We start from the raw sequence: 24,282 nt of genomic DNA, 5'->3' as shown, positions 1-24,282 counted from the left end.
GAGGTGAGGAGAGAGAGGAGGAGGTGAGGAGAGAGAGAGGAGGAGGAGGTGAGGAGAGGAGGAGGAGGTTAGGAGAGAGAGGAGGAGGTGAGGAGAGAGAGAGGAGGTGAGGAGAGAGAGAGGAGGAGGAGGTGAGGAGAGGAGGAGGAGGTTAGGAGAGAGAGGAGGAGGTTAGGAGAGAGAGAGGAGGAGGAGGTGAGGAGAGGAGGAGGAGGTTAGGAGAGAGAGGAGGAGGTGAGGAGAGAGAGATGAGGAGGTGAGGAGAGAGAGGAGGAGGAGGTGAGGAGAGAGAGGAGGAGGAGGTGAGGAGAGAGAGGAGGAGGTGAGGAGAGAGAAGAGGAGGTGAGGACAGAGAGGAGGAGGTGAGGAGAGGGGGAGGAGGTGAGGACAGAGAGGAGGAGGTGAGGAGAGGGGGAGGAGGTGAGGAGAGGAGGAGGAGGTGGTGAGGAGAGAGAGAGGAGGAGGTGAGGAGAGGAGGAGGAGGTGAGGAGGGTGAGGAGAGAGAGGAGGAGGTGAGGGGAGAGAGGAGGAGGTGGTGAGGTGAGGGGAGAGAGGAGGAGGTGAGGAGAGAGAGGAGGAGGTGAGGAGAGAGAAGAGGAGGAGGTGAGGAGAGGAGGAGGAGGTTAGGAGAGAGAGGAGGAGGTGAGGAGAGAGAAGAGGAGGTGAGGAGAGAGAGAGGAGGAGGAGGTGAGGAGAGAGAGGAGGAGGTGAGGAGAGAGAGGAGGAGGTGAGGAGAGAGAGAGGAGGAGGAGGTGAGGAGAGGAGGAGGAGGTTAGGAGAGAGAGGAGGAGGTGAGGAGAGAGAGAGGAGGTGAGGAGAGAGAGAGGAGGAGGAGGTGAGGAGAGGAGGAGGAGGTTAGGAGAGAGAGGAGGAGGTTAGGAGAGAGAGAGGAGGAGGAGGTGAGGAGAGGAGGAGGAGGTTAGGAGAGAGAGGAGGAGGTGAGGAGAGAGAGATGAGGAGGTGAGGAGAGAGAGGAGGAGGAGGTGAGGAGAGAGAGGAGGAGGAGGTGAGGAGAGAGAGGAGGAGGTGAGGAGAGAGAAGAGGAGGTGAGGACAGAGAGGAGGAGGTGAGGAGAGGGGGAGGAGGTGAGGACAGAGAGGAGGAGGTGAGGAGAGGGGGAGGAGGTGAGGAGAGGAGGAGGAGGTGGTGAGGAGAGAGAGAGGAGGAGGTGAGGAGAGGAGGAGGAGGTGAGGAGGGTGAGGAGAGAGAGGAGGAGGTGAGGGGAGAGAGGAGGAGGTGGTGAGGAGAGAGAGAGGATGAGGTGGTGAGGAGAGGAGGAGGAGGTGAGGAGAGGAGGAGGAGGTGAGGAGAGAGAGGAGGAGGTGGTGAGGAGAGAGGAGGAGGTGAGAGAGGAGGAGGTGAGGACAGAGAGGAGGAGGTGAGGAGAGAGAGGAGGAGGTTAGGAGAGAGAGAGGAGGAGGTGAAGAGAGGAGGAGGTGAGGAGAGAGAGGAGGAGGTGAGGAGACAGAGAGGGGAGGTGAGGAGGAGAGAGAGGAGAGGAGGAGGAGGTGAGGAGACAGAGAGAGGAGGTGAGGAGAGAGAGAGAGAGGAGGTGAGGAGAGAGAGGTGAGGAGAGAGGGAGAGGAGGAGGTGAGGAGAGAGAGAGAGAAGGTGAGGAGGAGGTGAGGAGAGGAGGAAGAGGTGAGGAGAGGAGGAGGAGGTGAGGAGAGAGGGGAGGAGGTGAGGAGAGAGAGGAGGAGGTGAGGAGAGAGAGAGAGGAGGAGGTGAGGAGAGAGAGGTGAGGAGAGAGAGAGAGGAGGAGGTGAGGAGAGAGAGGAGGAGGTGAGGAGAGAGAGGAGGAGGTGAGGATAGAGAGAGGAGGTGAGGAGAGAGAGAGGAGGAGGTGAGGAGAGAGAGGAGGAGGTGAGGAGAGAAAGGAGGTGAGGAGAGAGAGAGAAGAGGAGGTGAGGAGAGAGACAGAGGAGGAGGTGAGGAGAGAGAGGAGGTGGTGAGGAGAGAGTGGAGGAGGTGAGGAGAGAGAGGAGGAGGTGAGGAGAGAGAGAGAGGAGGAGGTGAGGAGAGAGAGGAGGAGGTGAGGAGAGAGAGGAGGTGGTGAGGAGAGAGTGGAGGAGGTGAGGAGAGAGAGAGGAGGTGAGGAGAGAGTGGAGGAGGTGAGGAGAGAGGTGGAGGTGAGGAGAGAGAGAGGAGGTGAGGAGAGAGAGAGGTGGAGGTGAGGAGAGAGAGGAGGAGGTGAGGAGAGAGAGGAGGAGGTGAGGAGAGAGAGGAGGTGGTGAGCAGGGTCGGGGTGGAGCAGCGTTCAGAGTACTGACGGCCGTTTGGTCTAATGTTGACCAGGACTGGGTTTAGTGCTGCTATGGACCCCCTCCAAAAAGTTGCACTTGAACACACCGCAAAGACTACAGCCGACGGCCAACCACCACGTACGTTCTGCGCATGCGTGAGATTAAATAACTCTCCATGCCCGTACGCGAGGAAGCAACACCGGGTCTGTCCACTAGTTCATCCATAGCAGATGGCACATGGTAAAATGGTAACCAAATATATTTCTGTCTGCGTAAGTGAAACCAGACACTGGCGCTTCAGCGTCCACTGCATAACGTTGACGTCCTGCTGCCACGTCTGTACGCTGAATACGTACGTTGAACCAGGTTTGCTTCTTGCGGTCGGCGCGGCGATATTGCGCAATCGCGGTCTGCGCGAGAATGGTCCGCGGGCGCGGAGGGTCGGAGCGCCCAGCCGCGCACCTCCGACATTTTTGTAACAACGCGGACGGGTTCGTGCCGACCGCGTTGCAATGATTGGCTGCAGGGCCCGGAAGTACTTTCTTCAGGCCGTGTAGAGCAATCAGACCGCTCTGACCACAATCAGAAACGACTTAACGTTCGCGGGACCATGCTCGCCGGCCGCAAGAAGCATGACAGCTCGCGTCGCAGATTATGTTTGTATTATTTGACGAAAATAATGAGGGAATCACTTTTTCAAAATGATGTCAAAATCACTAAATATACCTTTCCCCAAATATTAACTTTAAGACATTCACTACAGGGGTTAATATAATTAATCTTCCTAAAAGGTGTTTCTTACGGAGGTTGTTGAAATGAGGGGAGCAGGTATCTGTCCTCTTTCTCTTAATGACACACTAAACACAGCACTCGTCTCCCTTCCTTTGTTGATCAATGAAACCGTTTGCAAAGCGATGCAGCCTGATTTGCATAAACTTTCCTTCGGTGGAAACGCAGACAGCTATGGGCCACAGGAACCTTTTAGTTCCTTGAAGAGAAGTTCCTGAACCATTTAGTTCTGGGTATCTGGTGGAAACGGGGCTTTAGACTTCACACGAGAGTAAACAGACAACAATCCCACCTGTTTGCGTACGTATTCCACCATGAGCTCCAGCTGTTTGGGGTCTTCACAATCTCTGTTGAACAGGTTTCTCCACAGAGCTGCTGCCAGCACACAGTCATCAGACAGGATTCCCTGAAACACAAACACACACAGATTGTTTCTCTATCACTACATGACACAGATTGTGATGAAATAGTTAAATCACTTCAATGTCTACAGGAAACTGAGAATAATTTGGTTAATAGTTTTTAAGGATTAGTTTGTATGTGTCCCGCTCCACCCAGCAGTCAAGAAGCAGCTTTTATCCAGCAGTGTTTCCTAAAGAGCTTTTCTCACTCTACAGAGCGAGAAGTTGAAGAATGACAGTTTGATACGATATCCTAAGAACATTTAATCAGATATGAGACATGTGTCGAGTTGTTTCTGGAGTCCAGATCTGAAAAGTTATTTTAATAGTCGTCCCCCCAACATTCAGGGAGGTCAGTGACCCTCTTTGCTTCCTGTGTGCGAGTGTGTGAGTCAAAGTATCTCTCACCTCATCGTATCCAAATATCGCTGCGTAGAACGTCTCCGTCATCACTTTAGTCGCTTCCTTTCTGTGCATGGCGTCGATCTAAGAAGCAGATGGAGACAGAACAATCAAAGTGAAGCACAGCAGAGGCAAACGTTAAGAGGCGGGGCGGCTGTCTGAATTCACACCAAGAAAAACATCAGGTCGTTTTCAGGGAGTGCTGTGCACGTGTGAAATCAGCAGGAGTCTTTTTAACCACTTCATTCAGTCCTTTCATGCCTCCAAACAAAGCTGTGAAAAATAAAACAACCGAAAGACAATCCAGTGAACCTCCTGTGAGTGTGAGCTGCAGGTCAGCGGTGAGAAAAAGGAAAAACTGAGTTTGTTTTAGACTTTTGGTTGCAGCGGTAATTATGAAGACGGAGAAAATGACCACTGTTTTCACTGCTCCGTAACCACAATTAGCATGAAACCTAAGAGCGGGTCTAATCAACGGTCCTGCGTGTGTGTGCGTGTGTGTGTGAGCTTAAATCCAAAACACGTTGTGCTTAAACTCTGCTGGGTTCTTCAGACTGATGCACATTTGTGTTGCAGTTCAAACTTTGTCAGCATGCTTCAACAACTCAAAACGTTACTACACCAACGTTTTGTTTTCATCCTTTCAGTGTCAAACATCAGAGTGTAAAGCCCTCGACGTCCATCAACTCTTATTAAACACTGCAAACCTTGACTGTTTTTAAAAAAAGGTCAGCGGTCATCCGTCTGCTGACTCACTCGTCCTTTAAGAAAGGTCAAGACTTCAGCTGTCTCTCTCATTATTATTTCTCCTCTCTCTCGTTTGTTCCGTTTCTTTTTCTCCCAAAATGTTTTTCCTCTCTGCTAGAATCCAGTTTGTGGTTCAATATAAGTAAATCCAGGTAACTTCCTCACCGTTTGGAAAGGGAACATCGTTACCCCTAACTCCAAGACAAATTTCCCAATACAGACGATACAGTTTATCCTCATCCTGATCTTACCATGGGTCATTTCTTGTTTAAAAAAAATGCACAAGCAAACTTCTACTCCCAAACTGAAATTGTTAAAAAACATTGCTGCATGTTTTTCATGCATTTCAGACGGTGTTCTCCCTCCTTCCCTTGTGGCAGCTTTTGGTTAAAGGCTTTATATGTGGACATCAAGTCTATCCTCTGAAAATAACTCTGTGAGTCATGACTGTCTACAATGGGTGTAACACCCGAGTCCCACTGTCTGTGATGTTTTCAGAGTCCTATCTTCAGTTTGTTTACATCGCCCGGACGGCCGGCTGACTCCTCCCCTCGTGTATAAAAGTTGTTTAATTGAGGGACTAGAGAAAAGAAGAATAACATACTGTACTCACTGCTTAACTGTGTTTCTAGATCACGCTCATTTCAGGTAAATTTACAAGCAGTGTGAAGATACGAGCATAATAAAGATCGCTAGCATTAGCATGCTAACACAACAATGCAGCGCGAGTTGTTTTGGTTTCATGCTGGTGCTCAAGGGCGACATCTGCTGGATCAAAACATCACATATAAAGCCTTTAAAATATGACTAAAGATGGGGCGCCGGTAGACTAGTGGTTAGCTCGGACGCCCCATGTCCAGATGCTGTTGTCCTTGAAGCGGGCGGACTGGGTTCAAATCCGGCCTGTGGCACCTTTCCAGCATGTCACTCCCCACTCTGATTTTTGACTCTATCCACCATCCTGTCTCTACAATAACGGCACAAAAATGCCCAACAACAGATCTTAAAATAAAAAAGTATTTTTAAAGATTCTCTTTGATGCTATCGATCTTTCAGCGGAGGGGTATTGTTTTAAAACACAGGGTAGTATAAAGCATATGTTTCATTTGAGTGATTAATGGTTCATTTTCTATGCGGATGGACAGACGGTTGCCATGGGTTACTGCCTGGTGTTTGGATTAAATTTCAGATCGCACTGTGACTTTAACTTGTGGTGTTTGTCGGGGTCACATTGGTGACGTTTTTTTCCACTTTCAGTCACATGTGCCGGCACGTAGGGGTACACACATGTACCGACTAAAGTTCACATCCGCAGCTGTGAAAACACCCACCACCCGCGTAACCCCCCCCCTTTTTTACCCCCTCTGTCTCACTCTCTCACACACACACACACACACACACACACACACACACACACACACACACACACACACACACACACACACACACACACACACACACACACACACACACACACACACACACACACACACACACACACACACACACACACACACACACACACACACACACACACACACACACACACACACACACACACACACACACACACACACACACACACACACACACACACACACACACACACACACACACACACACACACACACACACACACACACACACACACACACACACACACACACACAAAGAAGTGGTTCTGATGATGGGAGAGAAATCCGGACCTTTGGATCGAACACCAAAGTGTCCGACTCAGCCAAAACTAACAGCTACAGTTTCCTCATTTCAACGGCCAACTTTGATTAAATAATGTCACTGTCCTCGAGTCGGAGATCAGGCCGAAGCAACTCTCAGCCTCCGCTCGTCACACAGGTTTGTTGTGGAGGAGAAGAGCTTTAGGTTCAGGTCAAATCTACAGATTTAGAGATGCCCTTTTATGTATTATAACACTCTCTTTCAAAGAGGAGTTTTAAATGATGTCGTATTTAAACACAACCTGCAAACTCAGAATACTTCCTCATACGTAAATTATACTGGATTTAACTCTGAGAGCGACGTGCGAGCGGAGCAGAGGTTAAACTCTGTGATGTCAGCGAGCGACACTTCCTGTAGCTGCTCTGCTGAGAAAGAATAGAGGAGCAGCTTTGTGGACACGGCGCCCGCAGCCAGGCTCGCTCCCCAGGGGATTTGGCTCAACTCTCTGCTTGAGAACTGCTGGCATAATTATGCTGATGTCAAAAAAATAAAGCCTGCATCCCATGCAGCATGCAATGACATGAAGAAAACTGTATGCACTGTTGCATCAACCCCGAGCGGAAAAGTTTATAAAACAACAAATTTATTCAACATAATGACATGAAGTTATTGTCAGACAGAGCACCATTAAGAGGAACAGCTCCACTGGACATTAAACTACGAGTAAAATCACAGAGGTGGACCACTAGTACTTCATTTATCTTAATCTGACAAATCAAAGCATCCGTTTATGATTTCAGCTGACTAATGTAAAATCTGGAGTTTAAGACGCACTATTAATGCTTATTTTATCGAGACAGTTGGCTGTGTCCTCTTTACTGGTCCAACCAATATAGCATTATAAAACGCTGAGACACTCGCCTTCATTACTGCAAGTGCACCATCATGCTAAGTTTACACATACCCTAATGCTAAAAAAGATTTGCTCTGCTTCATTGCGAGCGGATGTTTTCTTGCTGGGATACGGAGCGACGCAGACCAGGCTGGAGGCTCCACTTGAACATCTTTTCTCCCTCATCATCAGGTCATAATGTGGTTAACTGTTCAGTAAATAAAACTTGTGAAATGCTGGTTTGATTGAAAAAGGCAAATAGTTTTATCATACAGTTATCCAGCTTCTAGTTAGCTCTGCTCCGTTTCTTTATCTGCAAATGGTCGAAAAATCTGCAGTGGGAGGACAAGATGTTTGCTGTTAAAAGTTTCCTAGTTTCCATTTGTAGTTTGAGCAGGCTTTGGGCTGGATAAAATATCACAACTGAGCTTTTTAATAAGACAGATATATACGAGAGCAGATCGTCCCTCAACTCGTATTCTATTCTTATGTTGCATGTTGCAGGCGGACTGTAAACAACGAGTGTGACAATGAAAGTCTTGTAGTCCGACTCTGATATTCAGGTTGTCTCGTACCTCATACTGTAGTCCTGGCTGTTGGTTTTGTACAGCACAATAACCTGAGAAAAGCGATCTTATCAGCACGCCTGCGTCCAGCTAAACAGAACTGGTGTCGTCTTATTTCTCTTAGTACTTTGGGCTTAGTTAGAAAAATGTGTCCAAGTGAGGCAGGAGTTGGAAACGGTCACTTGTGTCTCCATACAGTGCACGTGCAGACACACAGACATCAGGCTAAGTGTGCTATATTTAGGACTCCCTGACCCCGTGTGTTATCGTAGGCATGCTGTACATCGGGCTTTACGAGCAGCGTACTGTACAACATGTGTTCATGCTGGGAACGCTGACATACGATCTTAAGGGCTTCATTCTGCAGAATGATCTTATCGTCACCTTAAAGCTCTGATAAATGAAGACACATATAGACACACAGAAACAGAACGTACCCCCAAGATTTTGCTCCTCTGCTCCACGTCCTCCCACATGGAGTGCACAATGTAGCGACACATGTACTTCCCCGCTCTGCCCTCCTGACGCATCCGAACCAAACACATCCTGAAGGAGGAAATGAAGAAAAAACACAGAGGTTAAAACTGTGAAGAGAAACGGGATCCAGTTCAGGGACAGTAGAGGAGTAAGATGTGTGTGTGTGTGACTCACCAAACGTGTAATTGGGCTACCAAGAACCAGGAGTTGAGTGTGTCGGGGAGGGAGCATTCTGAAACAAACGCGCAGCATTAACTCACATCAGACATTTGAAGTATTGTCTGAAGCAACAATCACTGATCAGTCAATGCAAAGAAATAAATAGGAAAGATGTCAGACATTTCTTTGTTGTCAGTGTGTGTGTGTGTGTGTGTGTGTCTGTGTGAGTGTGTGTGTCTGTGTGTGTGTGTGTGTGTCTGTGTGTCTGTGTGAGTGTGTGTGGGTGCGTGTGTGTGTGTGTATAAACTTAGTGAGTGTTCATGTTTGTCTCGGTGTGCCAGGCTATAAAGTGTCACATAAAAGTGTCAGGCGGGTGGTGACAGCGTCCCTGAACACCAATCAACTCGACTGGAACGACGACCAGCGCCGAGATGTCCAGTGTTTGGATCAAGACCCGTCATGGACTGTGTGTTAGTGTGACTGTGTGTTAGTGTGAGTGTGTGTTAGTGAGTGTGTGTTAGTGTGAGTGTGTGTTAGTGAGTGTGTGTTAGTGTGAGTGTGTGTTAGTGAGTGTGTGTTAGTGTGAGTGTGTGTTAGTGTGAGTGTGTGTTACTGTGTGTTAGTGTGAGTGTGTGTTAGTGTGTGTTAGTGTGTGTTAGTGTGAGTGTGTGTTAGTGTGAGTGTGTGTTAGTGAGTGTGTGTTAGTGTGAGTGTGTGTTACTGTGTGTTAGTGTGACTGTGTGTTAGTGTGAGTGTGTGTTAGTGTGTGTTAGTGTGTGTTAGTGTGAGTGTGTGTTAGTGTGAGTGTGTGTTAGTGAGTGTGTGTTAGTGTGAGTGTGTGTTAGTGAGTGTGTGTTAGTGTGAGTGTGTGTTAGTGTGAGTGTGTGTTAGTGAGTGTGTGTTAGTGAGTGTGTGTTAGTGTGAGTGTGTGTTAGTGTGAGTGTGTGTTAGTGTGAGTGTGTGTTAGTGAGTGTGTGTTAGTGTGAGTGTGTAAGTGTGTGTTAGTGAGTGTGTGTTAGTGTGAGTGTGTGTTAGTGTGAGTGTGTGTTAGTGTGAGTGTGTTAGTGAGTGTGTGTTAGTGTGAGTGTGTGTTAGTGTGAGTGTGTGTTAGTGTGAGTGTGTGTTAGTGTGAGTGTGTGTTAGTGTGAGTCTGTGTTAGTGTTAGTGTGTGTTAGTGTGAGTGTGTGTTAGTGTGTGTTAGTGTGAGTGTGTGTTAGTGTGAGTGTGTGTTAGTGTGTGTTAGTGTGTGTTAGTGTGTGTTAGTGTGAGTGTGTGTTAGTGTTAGTGTGTGTTAGTGTGAGTGTGTGTTAGTGTGAGTGTGTTAGTGAGTGTGTGTTAGTGTGAGTGTGTGTTAGTGTGAGTGTGTGTTAGTGTGAGTGTGTTAGTGAGTGTGTGTTAGTGTGAGTGTGTGTTAGTGTGAGTGTGTGTTAGTGTGTGTTAGTGTGTGTTAGTGTGTGTTAGTGTGTGTTAGTGTGAGTGTGTGTTAGTGTTAGTGTGTGTTAGTGTGAGTGTGTGTTAGTGTGTGTTAGTGTGAGTGTGTGTTAGTGTGACTGTGTGTTAGTGTGAGTGTGTGTTAGTGTGACTGTGTGTTAGTGTGAGTGTGTGTTAGTGTGAGTGTGTGTTAGTGTTAGTGTGTGTTAGTGTGAGTGTGTGTTAGTGTGTGTTAGTGTGACTGTGTGTTAGTGTGAGTGTGTGTTAGTGTGACTGTGTGTTAGTGTGACTGTGTGTTAGTGTGAGTGTGTGTTAGTGTGAGTGTGTGTTAGTGTTAGTGTGTGTTAGTGTGTGTTAGTGTGACTGTGTGTTAGTGTGAGTGTGTGTTAGTGTGACTGTGTGTTAGTGTGACTGTGTGTTAGTGTGAGTGTGTGTTAGTGTGAGTGTGTGTTAGTGTGAGTGTGTGTTACTGTGTGTTAGTGTGAGTGTGTGTTAGTGTGAGTGTGTGTTACTGTGTGTTAGTGTGAGTGTGTGTTAGTGTTAGTGTGTGTTAGTGTGTGTTAGTGTGAGTGTGTGTTAGTGTGAGTGTGTGTTAGTGTGACTGTGTGTTAGTGTGAGTGTGTGTTAGTGTGAGTGTGTGTTAGTGTGACTGTGTGTTAGTGTGAGTGTGTGTTAGTGTGACTGTGTGTTAGTGTGAGTGTGTGTTAGTGTGAGTGTGTGTTAGTGTGACTGTGTGTTAGTGTGAGTGTGTGTTAGTGTGACTGTGTGTTAGTGTGAGTGTGTGTTAGTGTGAGTGTGTGCATTATTAAAAGATATTCCCTCCAGAATTTAAAGCTGACTGACTGACAGCCTCCTTCATAATCTCAAAGACAACATTAACCTGGACTTTCTCCAGATCATTTAATTTAATCCAAACTAACATATCCATTAATATTCCTTATCTACTCTAGACTCTTACTTTTTGGATTCAAACCTTTGTTGTTTTGAGGTGCATTTGTTTGACACTTACTTTCAAAGAAGTCGTCATAATTGATTCTCTCTACGCAGCACGTGTACATCCGCAAGGCAGCGATCTTGATTTTCTGTGGAAACAAGAACAGGAGGAAACTCAAACGTACAGGTTAACAGGTTTGTTTCATTGTTTAGCAGCTATTAGTAACTGAAAGTACAAAGTAGGTGGACCTGCAGTATTATAACTAGGAATAGGATTACTAGGATTGATTATTTGTTGTGATGTAATGTTATGTTACTCTATATACTACATGCACAGTGATACTCTTTCACCACCTATGTCCACATACTCCAGGCGCTCTGCCCCACTGGATCCGTTTCTGGAACGTGAGCGCAGCCATGAGCAGCTGTACACACATCACAGGAGAACTACAAGATCACAAGAGAACTACAAGATCACCAGGAATAAAGAGAACTACAAGATCAGAGGAGAACTACAAGATCAGAGGAGAACTACAAGATCACAGGAGAACTACAAGATCACAAGAGAACTACAAGATCAGAAGAGAACTACAAGATCAGAGGAGAACTACAAGATCAGAGGAGAACTACAAGATCACCAGGAATAAAGAGAACTACAAGATCACAAGAGAACTACAAGATCACCAGGAATAAAGAGAACTACAAGATCACCAGGAATAAAGAGAACTACAAGATCACAAGAGAACTACAAGATCAGAGGAGAACTACAAGATCACAGGAGAACTGCAAACAGAAGAACTACAAGATCACAGGAGAACTACAAGATCACAGGAGAACTACAAACAGGAGAACTACAAACAGAAGAACTACAAGATCACAGGAGAACTGCAAACAGAAGAACTACAAGATCACAGGAGAACTACAAACAGAAGAACTACAAGATCACAGGAGAGAACTACAAGATCACAGGAGAACTACAAACAGGAGAACTACAAACAGAAGAACTACAAGATCACAGGAGAACTACAAACAGGAGAACTACAAACAGAAGAACTACAAGATCACAAGAGAACTGCAAACAGAAGAACTACAAGATCACAGGAGAACTACAAGATCACAGGAGAACTACAAACAGGAGAACTACAAACAGAAGAACTACAAGATCACAGGAGAACTGCAAACAGAAGAACTACAAGATCACAGGAGCACTACAAGATCACAGGAGAACTACAAACAGAAGAACTACAAGATCACAGGAGAGAACTACAAGATCACAGGAGAACTACAAGATCACCAGGAATAAAGAGAACTACGAGATCACAGGAGAACTACAAACAGGAGAACTACAAGATCTCAAGAATAAAGAGAACTTTGTAGGGGATGATCAGGAGTTTGAAGTGGATACGCTGGAGGATGAGGAGCCGTTTCGTCTCTTCCTCTGGCAGTAATTTTGGGTTGTGTTATGTCTGCAGGTCTGTAGTTTCAGGACTTTTGAACGCTATCCATCATTTAAATAATGGAGATTATTTTGTTTTAAAACATGTGGTATCATCCAAGGTGACAGTCATCCACTGACCACCGTTTTCCACTTCAACAGATTTCTCTACTTGGAGTAATTGAGGAGATTTTGTTTTGTGCACCTTTGATTCCATCCACGATGCTAATAGCAGCGGCGTTGGCAGGCCGACACATTAAAAGCTACGCAAATTAACTTCAACAACTCCGTGAAGAAATCAAAACTACAGACGTCAACACGAGCCTCTGAGAAAACAGGACATGAGGTCAGAGACGAGCGAGCGCCGCTGCCAAACTCTGCCCGGGGCCAACGTGTCGCCAAGCCCTACACGACGACGACGACACACACACACACACACACACACACACAAACACACATTCCTGTGCACACACGCCACCTCTTAGAAAAAACCATCAACCTCACCAAACCTCGCTGCAGCTGTAAATGTTTATGCTTCACTGATGTGTGACTTCTTGGAAACGTTTTCACTACAAGGGTGTGATGCAAATAACAGTCACAACCCTGAACAATATTAACGGCCTTTTTATGACTTGAATCAACTTTTGGCGTTCTGCATAATACCCGACCAGCCAACGGGCTAATGGGCACGCAGGTTTTAATATCTTTATTGATTTATGGACGTGTTAACAATCTACAGACCGTAACATGTTGATGCAACACAATGAACATGTTTGTCCATCCTAACATGTTCTTGAAGGCACTGAGCCGGACTTTTGTTAGAAAATAAAAATCAACAATGTACCGACTTAAAAGTAAAAACGTCGCCCTCCGTTATCATGTCAGACACACCTGGCGTCCGTGTGGTGTCTGCGACTGAAGAGACTGTGACCTTAAGTTTCTCATTTTACTGGTGTTTGGATGTTACCAGTCATCAACCTTTGTGTAGTGGGGAGAATCCAGCAGCCAGTAATGGTACCAGTTTTAACAAATACATTGTGTTGAATCTTCGGACTACAGCAGGATGGAACGTCACCAACATGTTTTGTTGTGTTTTGTCAATACTGTCCATTTACAACTCTGTTTTTGCACAGAGTCTCCAGCAAAGTACCGGTATGTTGTATTTAATCTTTTCTTATTGAAGACTAGTAATGCTTAGTTAAATCCTGGTTGTATATATTCCCATTCTTAGTTTTGATATTTTTAGTGTTTATTTACTTTGTAGTTAATATTATATTGTGTTAAAATTTGCTAACATTGTGTGTTTGGACAACCTGCTGCTGTAACGGCACAATTTCCCAGTTTGGGATCAATAAAGTCATTCTATTCTATTATTGTTGTACGCAGCACCCGGCACGATAAATGCAAACACTGAGATGAAACGGAGAAAAGTTGAAGCGAAGATTTAAACAAAGACACCACAATGAAGTGTCAACGCTTCAGCTCGCTGTGTAAAAGTTCCCGAAAACTAGCTTAATAATAAACATTTTTGAAAGGACTGATTGTAACGGGTGTCCATGGCGCCTGCATGAACTAAACACTGAGTTTCACAGAGACTCTGCACAGGGATTTAGTGACAGTAAATATATTTGGAGGATTTATTTTTTGGACTTTTTGTGCATTTGTTCCAGAGATAGGACAGTGGATAAAGACCAGGACAGAGAGAGAGAGGGCGAGTGGGGGATGACATGCATTAACGAGGCCACAGGTCGGATTCGAACCCGGGCTGCTGGCTTGGAGGACTACAGCTTCTGGACATTCATGTTTTTTTTTGCAGTGACGAGGGAAAACGGAAAGTCACCGGTTCGAGGTTGATTTGCAGCTAAATCATCTAAATGAGTTTATCTTTGAGGACTCCTACCAGCCTCAGAATAATAATCTATAATAACTAAAATACACTTTGCTTCTGAGCGAGACAAAGAGCGTGTCAGTATGTTCTGTAATCGTTGAAACATCTCCCTTCATAAAAAAGCTGATTACTTGAATACAGTAGGTCTTGATATGATACATCCTTCCACTTTGCTGCCCGTTAGAAAATTAGTGACTGGTAGATTTTTGAATCCAGGTAGGCGTAAAAGTTAATTGCCAACCCTGGTACATGGGGCGCACAAACAAACCACTAGGCCACCAGTGCTCCTACAGTTCATATATTGTACAACATGTTGATTTGTTTTCCAGTGATGTGTAGAGCTCATGCGGGGTGATCATAAACGGATCAGGGATTAAGTGTGATCGGTTTCACTACGAAACATCTCTCTCGGTCGTCGCCCTAGTTTTTTGCGGCGTGTTCAGCTCTGTCGCTACCCGTCTGCAGTTTTTGCCTTCGTAGCAACTACTTCTTTGCCGTCTGCTTGGTGTGTCAGTACCTTTAGGGTGAGTTACAATATGTCCTTCATGCTGTGTGGCGTATTCCAGGATCACAGCTCATATTTAAAGCCCCCTGCTGGGAGGTCAAAGCTCCTCTGACTGAGACACAGACACACACACACACAGACACACACACACACACACACACACACACACACACACACACACACACACACACACACACACACACACACACACACACACACACACACACACACACACACACACACACACACACACACACACACACACACACACACACACACACACACACACACACACACACACACACACACACACACACACACACACACACACACACACACACACACACACACACACACACACACACACACACACACACACACACACACACACACACACACACACACACACACACACACACACACACACACACACACACACACACACACACACACACACACACACACACACACACACACACACACACACACACACACACACACACACACACACACACACACACACACACACACACACACACACACACACACACACACACACACACACACACACACACACACACACACACACACACACACACACACACACACACACACACACACACACACACACACCAGCCTCTCTGCGGGGGGTAAAGTGAGAGCAGACATTTGTTGTTGTGATTCCTACTTAAGAATGTATTAACTGGGTTATTTTTACTATAAATAACTTAACGCACTGCTTGATATCTTCCCGACCTTTATCCCCGTTCCTCCCTCTCTACCATGTTCCCCTCAGGGTGTTTACATGTTTTTCCTCAACTGACAGGTTAAACAAAGGCTAAAGGTATAGCTGTCTTTGAGTTAACATGTTCACACTGCACCTCACAACAGAGGTCTGACTGAGGCCGTAGCTTCATGCTAAGATATTAAAATGTGTCGTCATGATCTCGATTTCTAATTACACGCAGGTCAGGCCATAACACGGTAAAGCTCACGTTCAAACAATCCTGCATATGTTGCTCTCTAATCTCTACAGTGAGGTTGGAGTTGTGCTGATGCACCAAAGTTCAAAGGTGATTTTTGGAAATGCTTGAGTCACATGTCTTCATTCTTTGTGGGGGGGCATAATGAAAGTGTCAGATAAGAACTGGTAAGTACAGCACAAAGTAAAGAATATCTACAGAGAGTTTTGAAACTAAAAAAATCAGCTCTAGTCCTCGACGTGTCCAATTTGACCCATCAAACATCCCGTTGTGGAGAGACTCGTCAGCTAAGCTTGGTAGTGTCTGTTCCCAGCACATACCAGTGACTGTGACAGCTACTCAGCCATAAAAAAAAAACCTTCAAACATTGCTTAAAAAAAAAAACATCGGCGTACTGATGCATCGGTTTCCTCCTCTGATGCACGACCACCCCCCCTTCTACTTCCACCAATCACAAAGGCTAATTACACTGTGTGTTCAGTTAGTGACTACAGTACAGAAATCTCTTGGGCTTTGGCAATATGAGATTTTTGGGGCCGATACCGATATTGGGGAGAGAGAAAATCTGATACCCGAGTATCGGCCGATATCTTTCTTTGATCTAGAGCAGGGGTGGCCCCCATCAACCCTCAATGTGGCCCTCAGGTCAATTTTTACATATCAATTAATTGGAAACATGAAGGAAACATGACAAAATCTGCCATGAAATCATGAAAACAAGAAATATGTCCATAATAATATTAGATCACTCGTATATGTCGAGTTAAATTTGAGTTATAATCGACTGTAATCGTTTTTGTATTCTACAATTTGGCCCCCTGGCTGTGAGAATTCAATGAATGTGGCCCTCGCTGTGACCAAAGTTGCCCGTCCCTGATCTAGAGGTTCGATCTGTAGCGATAGATAAACACATTTATTGTGTAGATCCCTCCAACGCAGTTTTCAAACACTCGTGGAAAAGATTTACAATGAAGACAAGATGGTCACTCAACTGGAAATAAACTGCGCAAATGAACGTGCATCACTGCTTGACAGAGTGGAGAGCGATAATGCGCGTTGTAATCAATATAGCGCCCTCTGCTGGTGAAAGAGATGTAATGTAATTTAAATTAAATTTGACTAGTGTTTAATCTAGTGCATTGGTGCATAGCTGTGATAAAATTAGCTGATACAGATAGTGAATGGATATGCTGATATCAGCCGGTATTATCGGCTGGCAGATGAATCGGTCGGGCTCTCCAACATCAATCACCTGCAGCTCATGTCAACATAATGGTAATGTATTTTAGATATTTGCTCTCTCCACTGTTAGAAATGTGATGTTAGGGTGCTTTTGTTTGTCTCTTCTAACTCTCCACCATCGCTCACCCATTTGTTGTATTTGAGAGGTCCGGTGAAGCCCATGGCCTCAATGAGCTTCGTGAAGGCCCCGACCTCTTCCTCCGTGTGCTGGGGCGTCTCCTTCACGCTGTAGAGCTGATGGGAGAGAAAAACACAAAGAGCAGTGAGGAGATGTTAGGAGACGAGACCAGCGTGTGAGAAGTAACAAGAGAACAGAATGAGAGAGGAGACAGACGAGGGGGAAAGGGTAGAAGGTCGAGATAAAAGCCGAGTGAAAAAAACGGTCTCGACAGATGTGACACAACCTCAGAAGAAACTACTTTCCAAATATTAATATCCTCTGTGTACAGACTGCATGAGCCTCATTAAAACAACAGCACACACAGTTTCAGTATGACAACACACACCTGGGGAGCGTGGCCTTTACTGACCGTGCAGCTGTTGAGTAAATTAATATACTGACCTATTCTAAGCTGCATGTTGTCTTCATGCTTTGACAGTTTTATTACAGCCACCGTGACCCCAGTTACCCTTCATTAGTGCTTCGCAGAAGTTTGGCTTTCAAAGAGGACTTCAGTAACTTTTCTGGCTGAGCTGTTCCATGACATATTTTCTACACTGATGATGATGCTAATTGCTAAAAACAGCGCTGGATTACGGCATGTACGGCCCGCTCTGCCCGGGTCTGCGTAAGCGCTGTGAAATTTAAACAGCGCAGTCAGTATGTGCAGCAACAGTCAAACATTTTTGTCTTGCTGATTTTGGACTCGAGCACACTGGATATAAAAGGCTGTTGGGAGCTTCAGCTGTAAATCGGCTCTGGGACTCACTTTGTTTCCCACTATCAGACAGTTTCTGCATTTAAATCCTCTCAAGACGCATTGGTACAAACATGTCGTTTTAGCTGACAGATGATTTCATTAGAGCTTTTTAATGCTCTTTTTTTTAAAGTTCCTGGGCAGGGAGTGGACGTGTTGGCCCCAGCCAATGACAGCACTCAGGTGAGTTTGGGAAGGGGATACAATTCAGCGACCGGATGCCATTAGAGCTGAAGAATCTTGAGGACGTCGACTTAGATAAATCACAGTGAGGCCTCACGCCAAGCGGATAAAACTAGTTAAAAAAAAAAAAAGAGGGTGAACCTTGGGTTGTGTTTCACTTAAGAGCGGCTTGGGGTGAAGAGCTGCTTTCTGTAGGACAGGCAGGTGCCAAAGAGGCAGGTAGTTAGCTTGTGTTTTCCATTTCAATACATGATGTGATATTCTCAGGTAGTTTGCAGTAAAAGGTACAAGCAGTATACGCACACACCAGCCCTGCAGCGGGCGTGCACTTCTGGTGCGGAAAAACATTTCTGCATGTGTGTTCCTCCGTTTGTGTAAAGGTATCTTACCTGTGCGTTCATGTGCAGTGAGCGACATGGTGTCAAACAGGGAGAGGGGACTCTGGCCAGTTGACAAGCTACTAAAGCTCTAGCAAGACAGGCTTCTTGATCTAACACCTGGATGGAGACAGAGAGGGGAGGAGAAGCAAAAAGAGAGATTAAACATCGACAGAATAAACATATTTAATCAGAATATTGACAAGGTAAGATGCATGAGTCCTCATCATTTACTGTAATGCCACGAGTTCTCTTCCAATGCGAGTCAAATGTTAACATGGAGTCAAACGTTTCAGGACTCCTCAGTCGTCTGGAAGTGGTTTTGATTCTCGAGAATAACCACTGTCCATTTAAGAATTCATCTAACAGCAGCTTCACCCTTAGGCACCGGTGTTCACTCAGGTCACCATGTGGTGGACTCTGAAGCTTCAGTGTTTATCCAGCTCTGCATGGGTCTGTAAACCTTTCTGTGTTCTAACCTCTCTCCATTTTTCAAAAGCATCTCCAATATTGATCCTAGTTTGAGCACGTTTCTGCTCGTGGAGCTTATTAGAAACATGCAGAGGCTTTTTAGGTCGGGTACAATCACTTCTATCTGAACCACTTCTCTTGACCCGCTTCCATCGCTGCAACACCTGTTGACCTGATAACTGCTCTCATATCTGACAAACCGAGGGGCGTCCAAAACGGCCGTGTGGGGTCGTCTTAAAAGCGCCTACCTTCTCTGGTCCAAACAAATCCAGAGCATTCAGGAGCAGAATCTAAAGTTAGGAGGAGGACATACTGGCTGCTGCATTGTTGTCAGAGAAGCACTTCAACATGTTTCCTTCACGTCTGATGATTTAACGTCATATTTTTTGAATAGCGCACCTTCATTGGTTTGATTTTAATGTGAGATTTGTCCTTTCTTCAATTACCCAATTATTATAATTCCTAACGTTGCTTGTAGAAGTGTTGAGCCAGTATGAGCACATGGACAAGGTAGGAGAGGTACCACGACCACGACCACCGGCCTCGTGTTGAACCAGGACAAACCCTGAAAGTTAGACTGAGTTTATCCACAATCTGCTACTCAATCTGAATGGTCAGACCCTGATGTGTCAGGGAGTTTGAGTAAAACTAGGTCAGTTCATTATGTATTTCTCTTGAAGACTAGTATGAAAGGGGGGGGGGGGGTTCTTTAGCCTGTTAACGTTGACCCACAGTAATCTGCGTGGTCAAGTTCACCTGTACAGACCAGCTGACAGCCCACACAGGTAACTTAACTAACCTTTACAGACTGTTTGAGTTGTAAGCTGGTTCTGTTTTAGGTTTCATAATGTTCTTAACTAAACACTAAAGCAGTTTAATTTCTTGCTCCGTGTCATCACCTCCAGTCTTGACCGTTGTCTATGGTTACAGAGTGGAAGCTGGTGTTAGCTGAGGTAGGCTAACCCTAGCTGTGTCGTCATTACCTTTCCGCTGGCGGCTCTCCACACGGTCACTAAGTTTCTGCCGGCTGACTGCAGCGGCCGCAGATACATGACTCCACACACAGTCCGGATATCACAGCTGAGAAGCGGGCTGCCACTGAACCGCGGCTCCCTTCACTTAAAAACCTGAAAGCTTTGGGTAACGCCAGTCCGATCCCCTCCCTCCTCCTCCTCCTGCTGCTGTTCAGCAATGTCAACGGAATCTGTCCGGCGCCTAAACCTGTCCGGGTAGAAGAAAAAGGTTCAGCATGAACAGTTCCGCTTATACAAACCTAGATTTTTTTTCTAAACTTAATTAAGTTTAAATTTAGATTAGTCGAATAAATACATTTACAAGGGTGTTACACGAGCACAAAACCGAGTAAAACGTAGATTAATCTGGAACTAGAATAGAATAGATGTTTATTGCCATTTGCACAGGTACAGGACAGTACAGGTACATTCTCCCTGAGTCAGCTTCTACAAAAAAAGTTAAAATTATATATAAAATAGAATAGCATTATAAGAAAAAAAGAGTAGAAAAGTACAAAAAAAAGTAAAAGTAAAAATAAACAAGTTGTAGTAACAGCTAAGTGATTTAAAATAAACTGTACAGAAGTTATAAACTGTATTAAAGCAAAGATATAATACAAAAAAATAACAAAGGGGGACACTGTACAATGAAATGAAAATATAAATATGTTTTCTTGTCTCTATCTTTCTACATCTCTTATTGCACCTGAGGTTATTGCACACATATTTTTCACATTATATAATTGCACTGTTTTTTGTTTTTAAGGTTAATATTGCACACTTGTGTTGCACTGTGAGGTGGTCAGCTGTCCATTTAGTCTGTGAGGTGTGGGGTGAAGTACTTCCTTCCCATCTTCATGTCCTGTGGAAAAAGCTGTTGTGGTAGTGGGCCTTGTGGGTGGAGATGCTCTCTGGCCTGTGACCTATCTGTTTTAATGAAGAGGTTGCCAAAGTGAGTGTGAGATGTCAGCCAAAAATATCAATACAATTTGAAATAATCGATTTATTTTATTTTATTTTATTTTATTTTATTTTATTTTATTTTATTTGTATTTTATTTTATTTTATTTTATTTTATTTTATTTTATTTTATTTTTATTTTTATTTTTATTTATTTATGGACATACAGTTACATTAGTGCGGTAACATTTAACTATGCACAAGTCCCAGATGCCCTGCTCTTAGTGTTTTTAGCACAATAATTTGCAACACCTGTCCACGGGAGGCTTTTAGGAATAACAGATAGAAATAAAGACAAATAAAAAGAAGAAACAGTTCAGTTATAAAATACAGTGCAGTTATGAATGCAACAGGGATAAAATACAGTTAAAAAGAGAAGGCAGCAAAAATATACGACAGACATTTAACATTTTTTACCCATTATTGTACAAATATATGCACATAAGTGGCTCAATTTCAAACATAACCATATCATGACGTGAAATAAAAATGTGTAGGTGTGTGCTGGTTTTTACACTCAAAGATCATCTCACCTGTGTGTCTGTTTAATTACGTTTTGTTTGTCCACTCAGTGCTAAAGTCTATTCATGGAAATTACTTATGTTCTACTTCTAGTCTTCTTTACAATAAATCACTGTATGATATTATGGATGTTGTATTCTTTTGTGTTTTTGAAAAGCCTAGTGTGTATGCATGATGTTGCTATGTGTGCTACGTTATATGCTTTAACCACATCCAGGGACAGGCTGGGTCTCTATAGCACCCTTTATTTGGGGGTTGGAAGCTGTATGAATGTTAATTGAATATTCAGCTCTTGTTTGTTTCCAACCAATTATTGAAAGATAAATATCTTGGTGTCTTGGTATTTTGGTGATTTGAGGGAGCTTATACTTTCATCGTCTGAAAATAGGCATGGAGTGTAGAGTGACTTCATCAGGGCTTTTCTTAAGCATCCTGTAGAGATTGAAACAAAGCTATTGGGCTAATACAACGTTGGGAGCTCAATGAGGCTGAACGCTTGTAGTCGTATTATATGTATTGTGGAATTATGAATTCCCCTGCTGAAGCCCTCAGGCCGACAGTCACAGTGTGTAATGTCATTCTGCACTGAAGATGTTAGGAGAGGCCGTGTTGGTGCGATCAAACACTGTAACATGAGCAAAAATGTAGTTTTGACACCATTACACATCTTGCACTCACGGTGTCTTTTGTAATTGGGTTGCTATTTATACCCTGTACAGCTAACCCTTCTCCACAGGCAAGAAATTACCTAAATAAATGCTGAAGTGCCGGATGAGTCCACAACGCTTTACAGAGAATATGTGTGTTTGTATCAATGCTACGTGTAGTTGAAGAGAATCTCAATGTGAACTAAAGAGAGGAGAAGAACAAACTGGAGAACAGGAAACATGCAGCAGCAGGTTGATTAGAGCACGGAGATGGTAGAGGTGGCGTGCAGACAGTCTATGGTCGTGCAGCGATCACAGGTGAATAAAGGTCACCACCCCCTCCCACTGGCCCCTCCCACTGGCTCCAGGTGAATTCTCCTGATTATATCCTGCTGTGTTCTCACATCAGCTCACTCTGACTTTCTGCAGAATCAATACGAGGAGGCTGCAGGAGAAACTCTGAGTGAAGTCAGAGTGAAAAATTAATCTGTTTCCGTTCACACAAGTAGCTCACCTTGACAACTTCAGGAGTTTTCAGGAATCTTGTGTGAGTGTGAGTGTGGAGTTTGGGATTCAGCCTTTAATCAACAAGTTGAGGCAGAAGACTTGAAATTAAACTTGTGAGACGAAGATCATGAAGCTGCATTCATGTAAAAATATCTGTTAAAATAAAAACAAATCTTTGTAATAAGAGTTCCAAAACTGCATTTCAACCATTGCGTCCTTTCTCTTTTGCCAACAGGCTCACTCAAACATCAACGCTCCGTAATACTCAAAACTACAATACCAATACAAAAACTGCTGATACCAATGTATTTGGCTTTGGATAAAAGCATCTGTTAAGTGAATTGTAACATATTTAGGCGTCTCAACCTTCACTTCTCTTCCCAAGCTGGCCATGAGATCAGTCTAAGGCAGTGTGAGATCATTTTTTTAGGTTGAATACTTTTTTAAAAAAAAAGACATTGACGGCCTGCAAGGTTTAGAAATGAGGATGTTTTCTGGGTTGTACAGGTGAGGTCATGTTTTAGTTACCTTTGCATCACTCGATATTTTTCAATGTGTCTCATTTGGAAAAAGTGTGTGTGAGAGGATGACAGTTTCCCTCCTTCAGAGTTTCTCTCATGCCGCAGTTATGAAGGCCAAAATCATTAACGGTAACGTATCACACACACACACACACACACACACACACACACACACACACACACACACACACACACACACACACACTCAGTATTACCACATGCTTAGAGAATGGGACCTCATGTCCAAATACTGTTCATGGATAGAAACTGTTTGCAGAGCAGCAGACGGATAGATGGATGTGGAAAGCTCACTGTTCTTATTACACTTGCCCACATTCAGAGAACACTTCATATATTCTGATTTACTCCAATTTACCCTAACTCCCCTCATTTTCAAATTATAAAATGAACTTTCCTGGCATCCCTGAAAGAAGACCCAGTTTAGCCTCTGGATTCCTGAGTCAGCGTTTGTGGACACGATTAATCACCGTGGATTAATGGAGGACGGATGATGAAGCAAAGCAGTGTGAGTGTGAGGGAATCGAAGGAAAGGTGAATCTATTCAAGAGGAAAACACAAACAAAAGGTCTGAGGGGGAGACTAGAGGGTCAAGTGGAGTCTTTCTGGACCAGCAGAGCACTTGGAGACCTGAAGCGCTGTGAGGAAATGAACTCAGCGGCTTCACATTGATGCTGAACCTGAACAGTTACAATAATACTTCAGCGGTGAGTTATGAGACGCGACCGAGCCGGGTAACGTCAGGTCTAGCCACTGTTATTTCCTCGGCAGTCGGTCAGAGGCTGCACTCCCTGCCGTGACCTCAACACACACACACACACACACACACACACACACACACACACACACACACACACACACACACAGTTGCACAACATTTCCCATCTATGACCTTGATCTAGCACTAAATTAACCTCCCAGGAAGCTACCAAGAGAGCCAGACGACTGCCTCTACTCCAGACTTTGAGTTTCTTTGAATGTTTATTGTTTTAAGAGTTTAGTTTTTAACCCCATGTGCCAAAGTTAAAGTTAGTCTTGAATCCTGAAACATGCATGAAAATAGTCTTATAAAGGGATAAAGATGAGCTCCCCAAATTACCCTTTGGTTCAGCCCATGTTTACCTTCGTGTACCTATCAATCGTCTCAGTTTTGATTTGCACATATAGAATAAATCACAATCACAGTTGGAAATTAGCTACTTAGCTAAATCTGGTACAAAGCATCTCTTGTCCTCTGAGACTAATGTTTTTTTGTACACTCTCCCTGATACAAATAAACCATTAAACTAAACTAAACTACCATAAAAAATCAATGAAAACAACTTGAAACAAAGAGGGGTAAAGAAAGAAACAGAGAATAAAATACAATACTTTAT

General features: G+C 44.4%; 1 protein-coding gene across 1 annotated transcript in view; it reads right to left on the bottom strand.

The window, feature by feature from the left end:
• Positions 1–19,856, bottom strand: part of LOC132977148 (ubiquinol-cytochrome-c reductase complex assembly factor 1) — a 25,520-nt gene extending 5,664 nt beyond the window's left edge. Inside the window, exons 1-8 of the mRNA XM_061041583.1 lie at positions 19,702–19,856; positions 18,260–18,367; positions 16,897–17,004; positions 10,794–10,866; positions 8,369–8,426; positions 8,155–8,263; positions 3,842–3,919; positions 3,325–3,438 (exon numbers count right to left, since the gene is read on the bottom strand). Coding sequence (XP_060897566.1) covers positions 3,325–3,438; positions 3,842–3,919; positions 8,155–8,263; positions 8,369–8,426; positions 10,794–10,866; positions 16,897–17,004; positions 18,260–18,367; positions 19,702–19,770 — 717 coding nt within the window. The 5' untranslated portion in view covers positions 19,771–19,856. The remainder of the gene's footprint in view (positions 1–3,324; positions 3,439–3,841; positions 3,920–8,154; positions 8,264–8,368; positions 8,427–10,793; positions 10,867–16,896; positions 17,005–18,259; positions 18,368–19,701) is intronic.
• Positions 19,857–24,282: the final 4,426 nt, after the last annotated feature.

Source organism: Labrus mixtus, chromosome 7 (assembly GCF_963584025.1).
Source record: "Labrus mixtus chromosome 7, fLabMix1.1, whole genome shotgun sequence".
NCBI classification, from domain to species: domain Eukaryota; kingdom Metazoa; phylum Chordata; class Actinopteri; order Labriformes; family Labridae; genus Labrus; species Labrus mixtus.
Note: the sequence above shows the minus strand (reverse complement) of the source record. Positions and strands in the feature narration are given on the sequence as shown.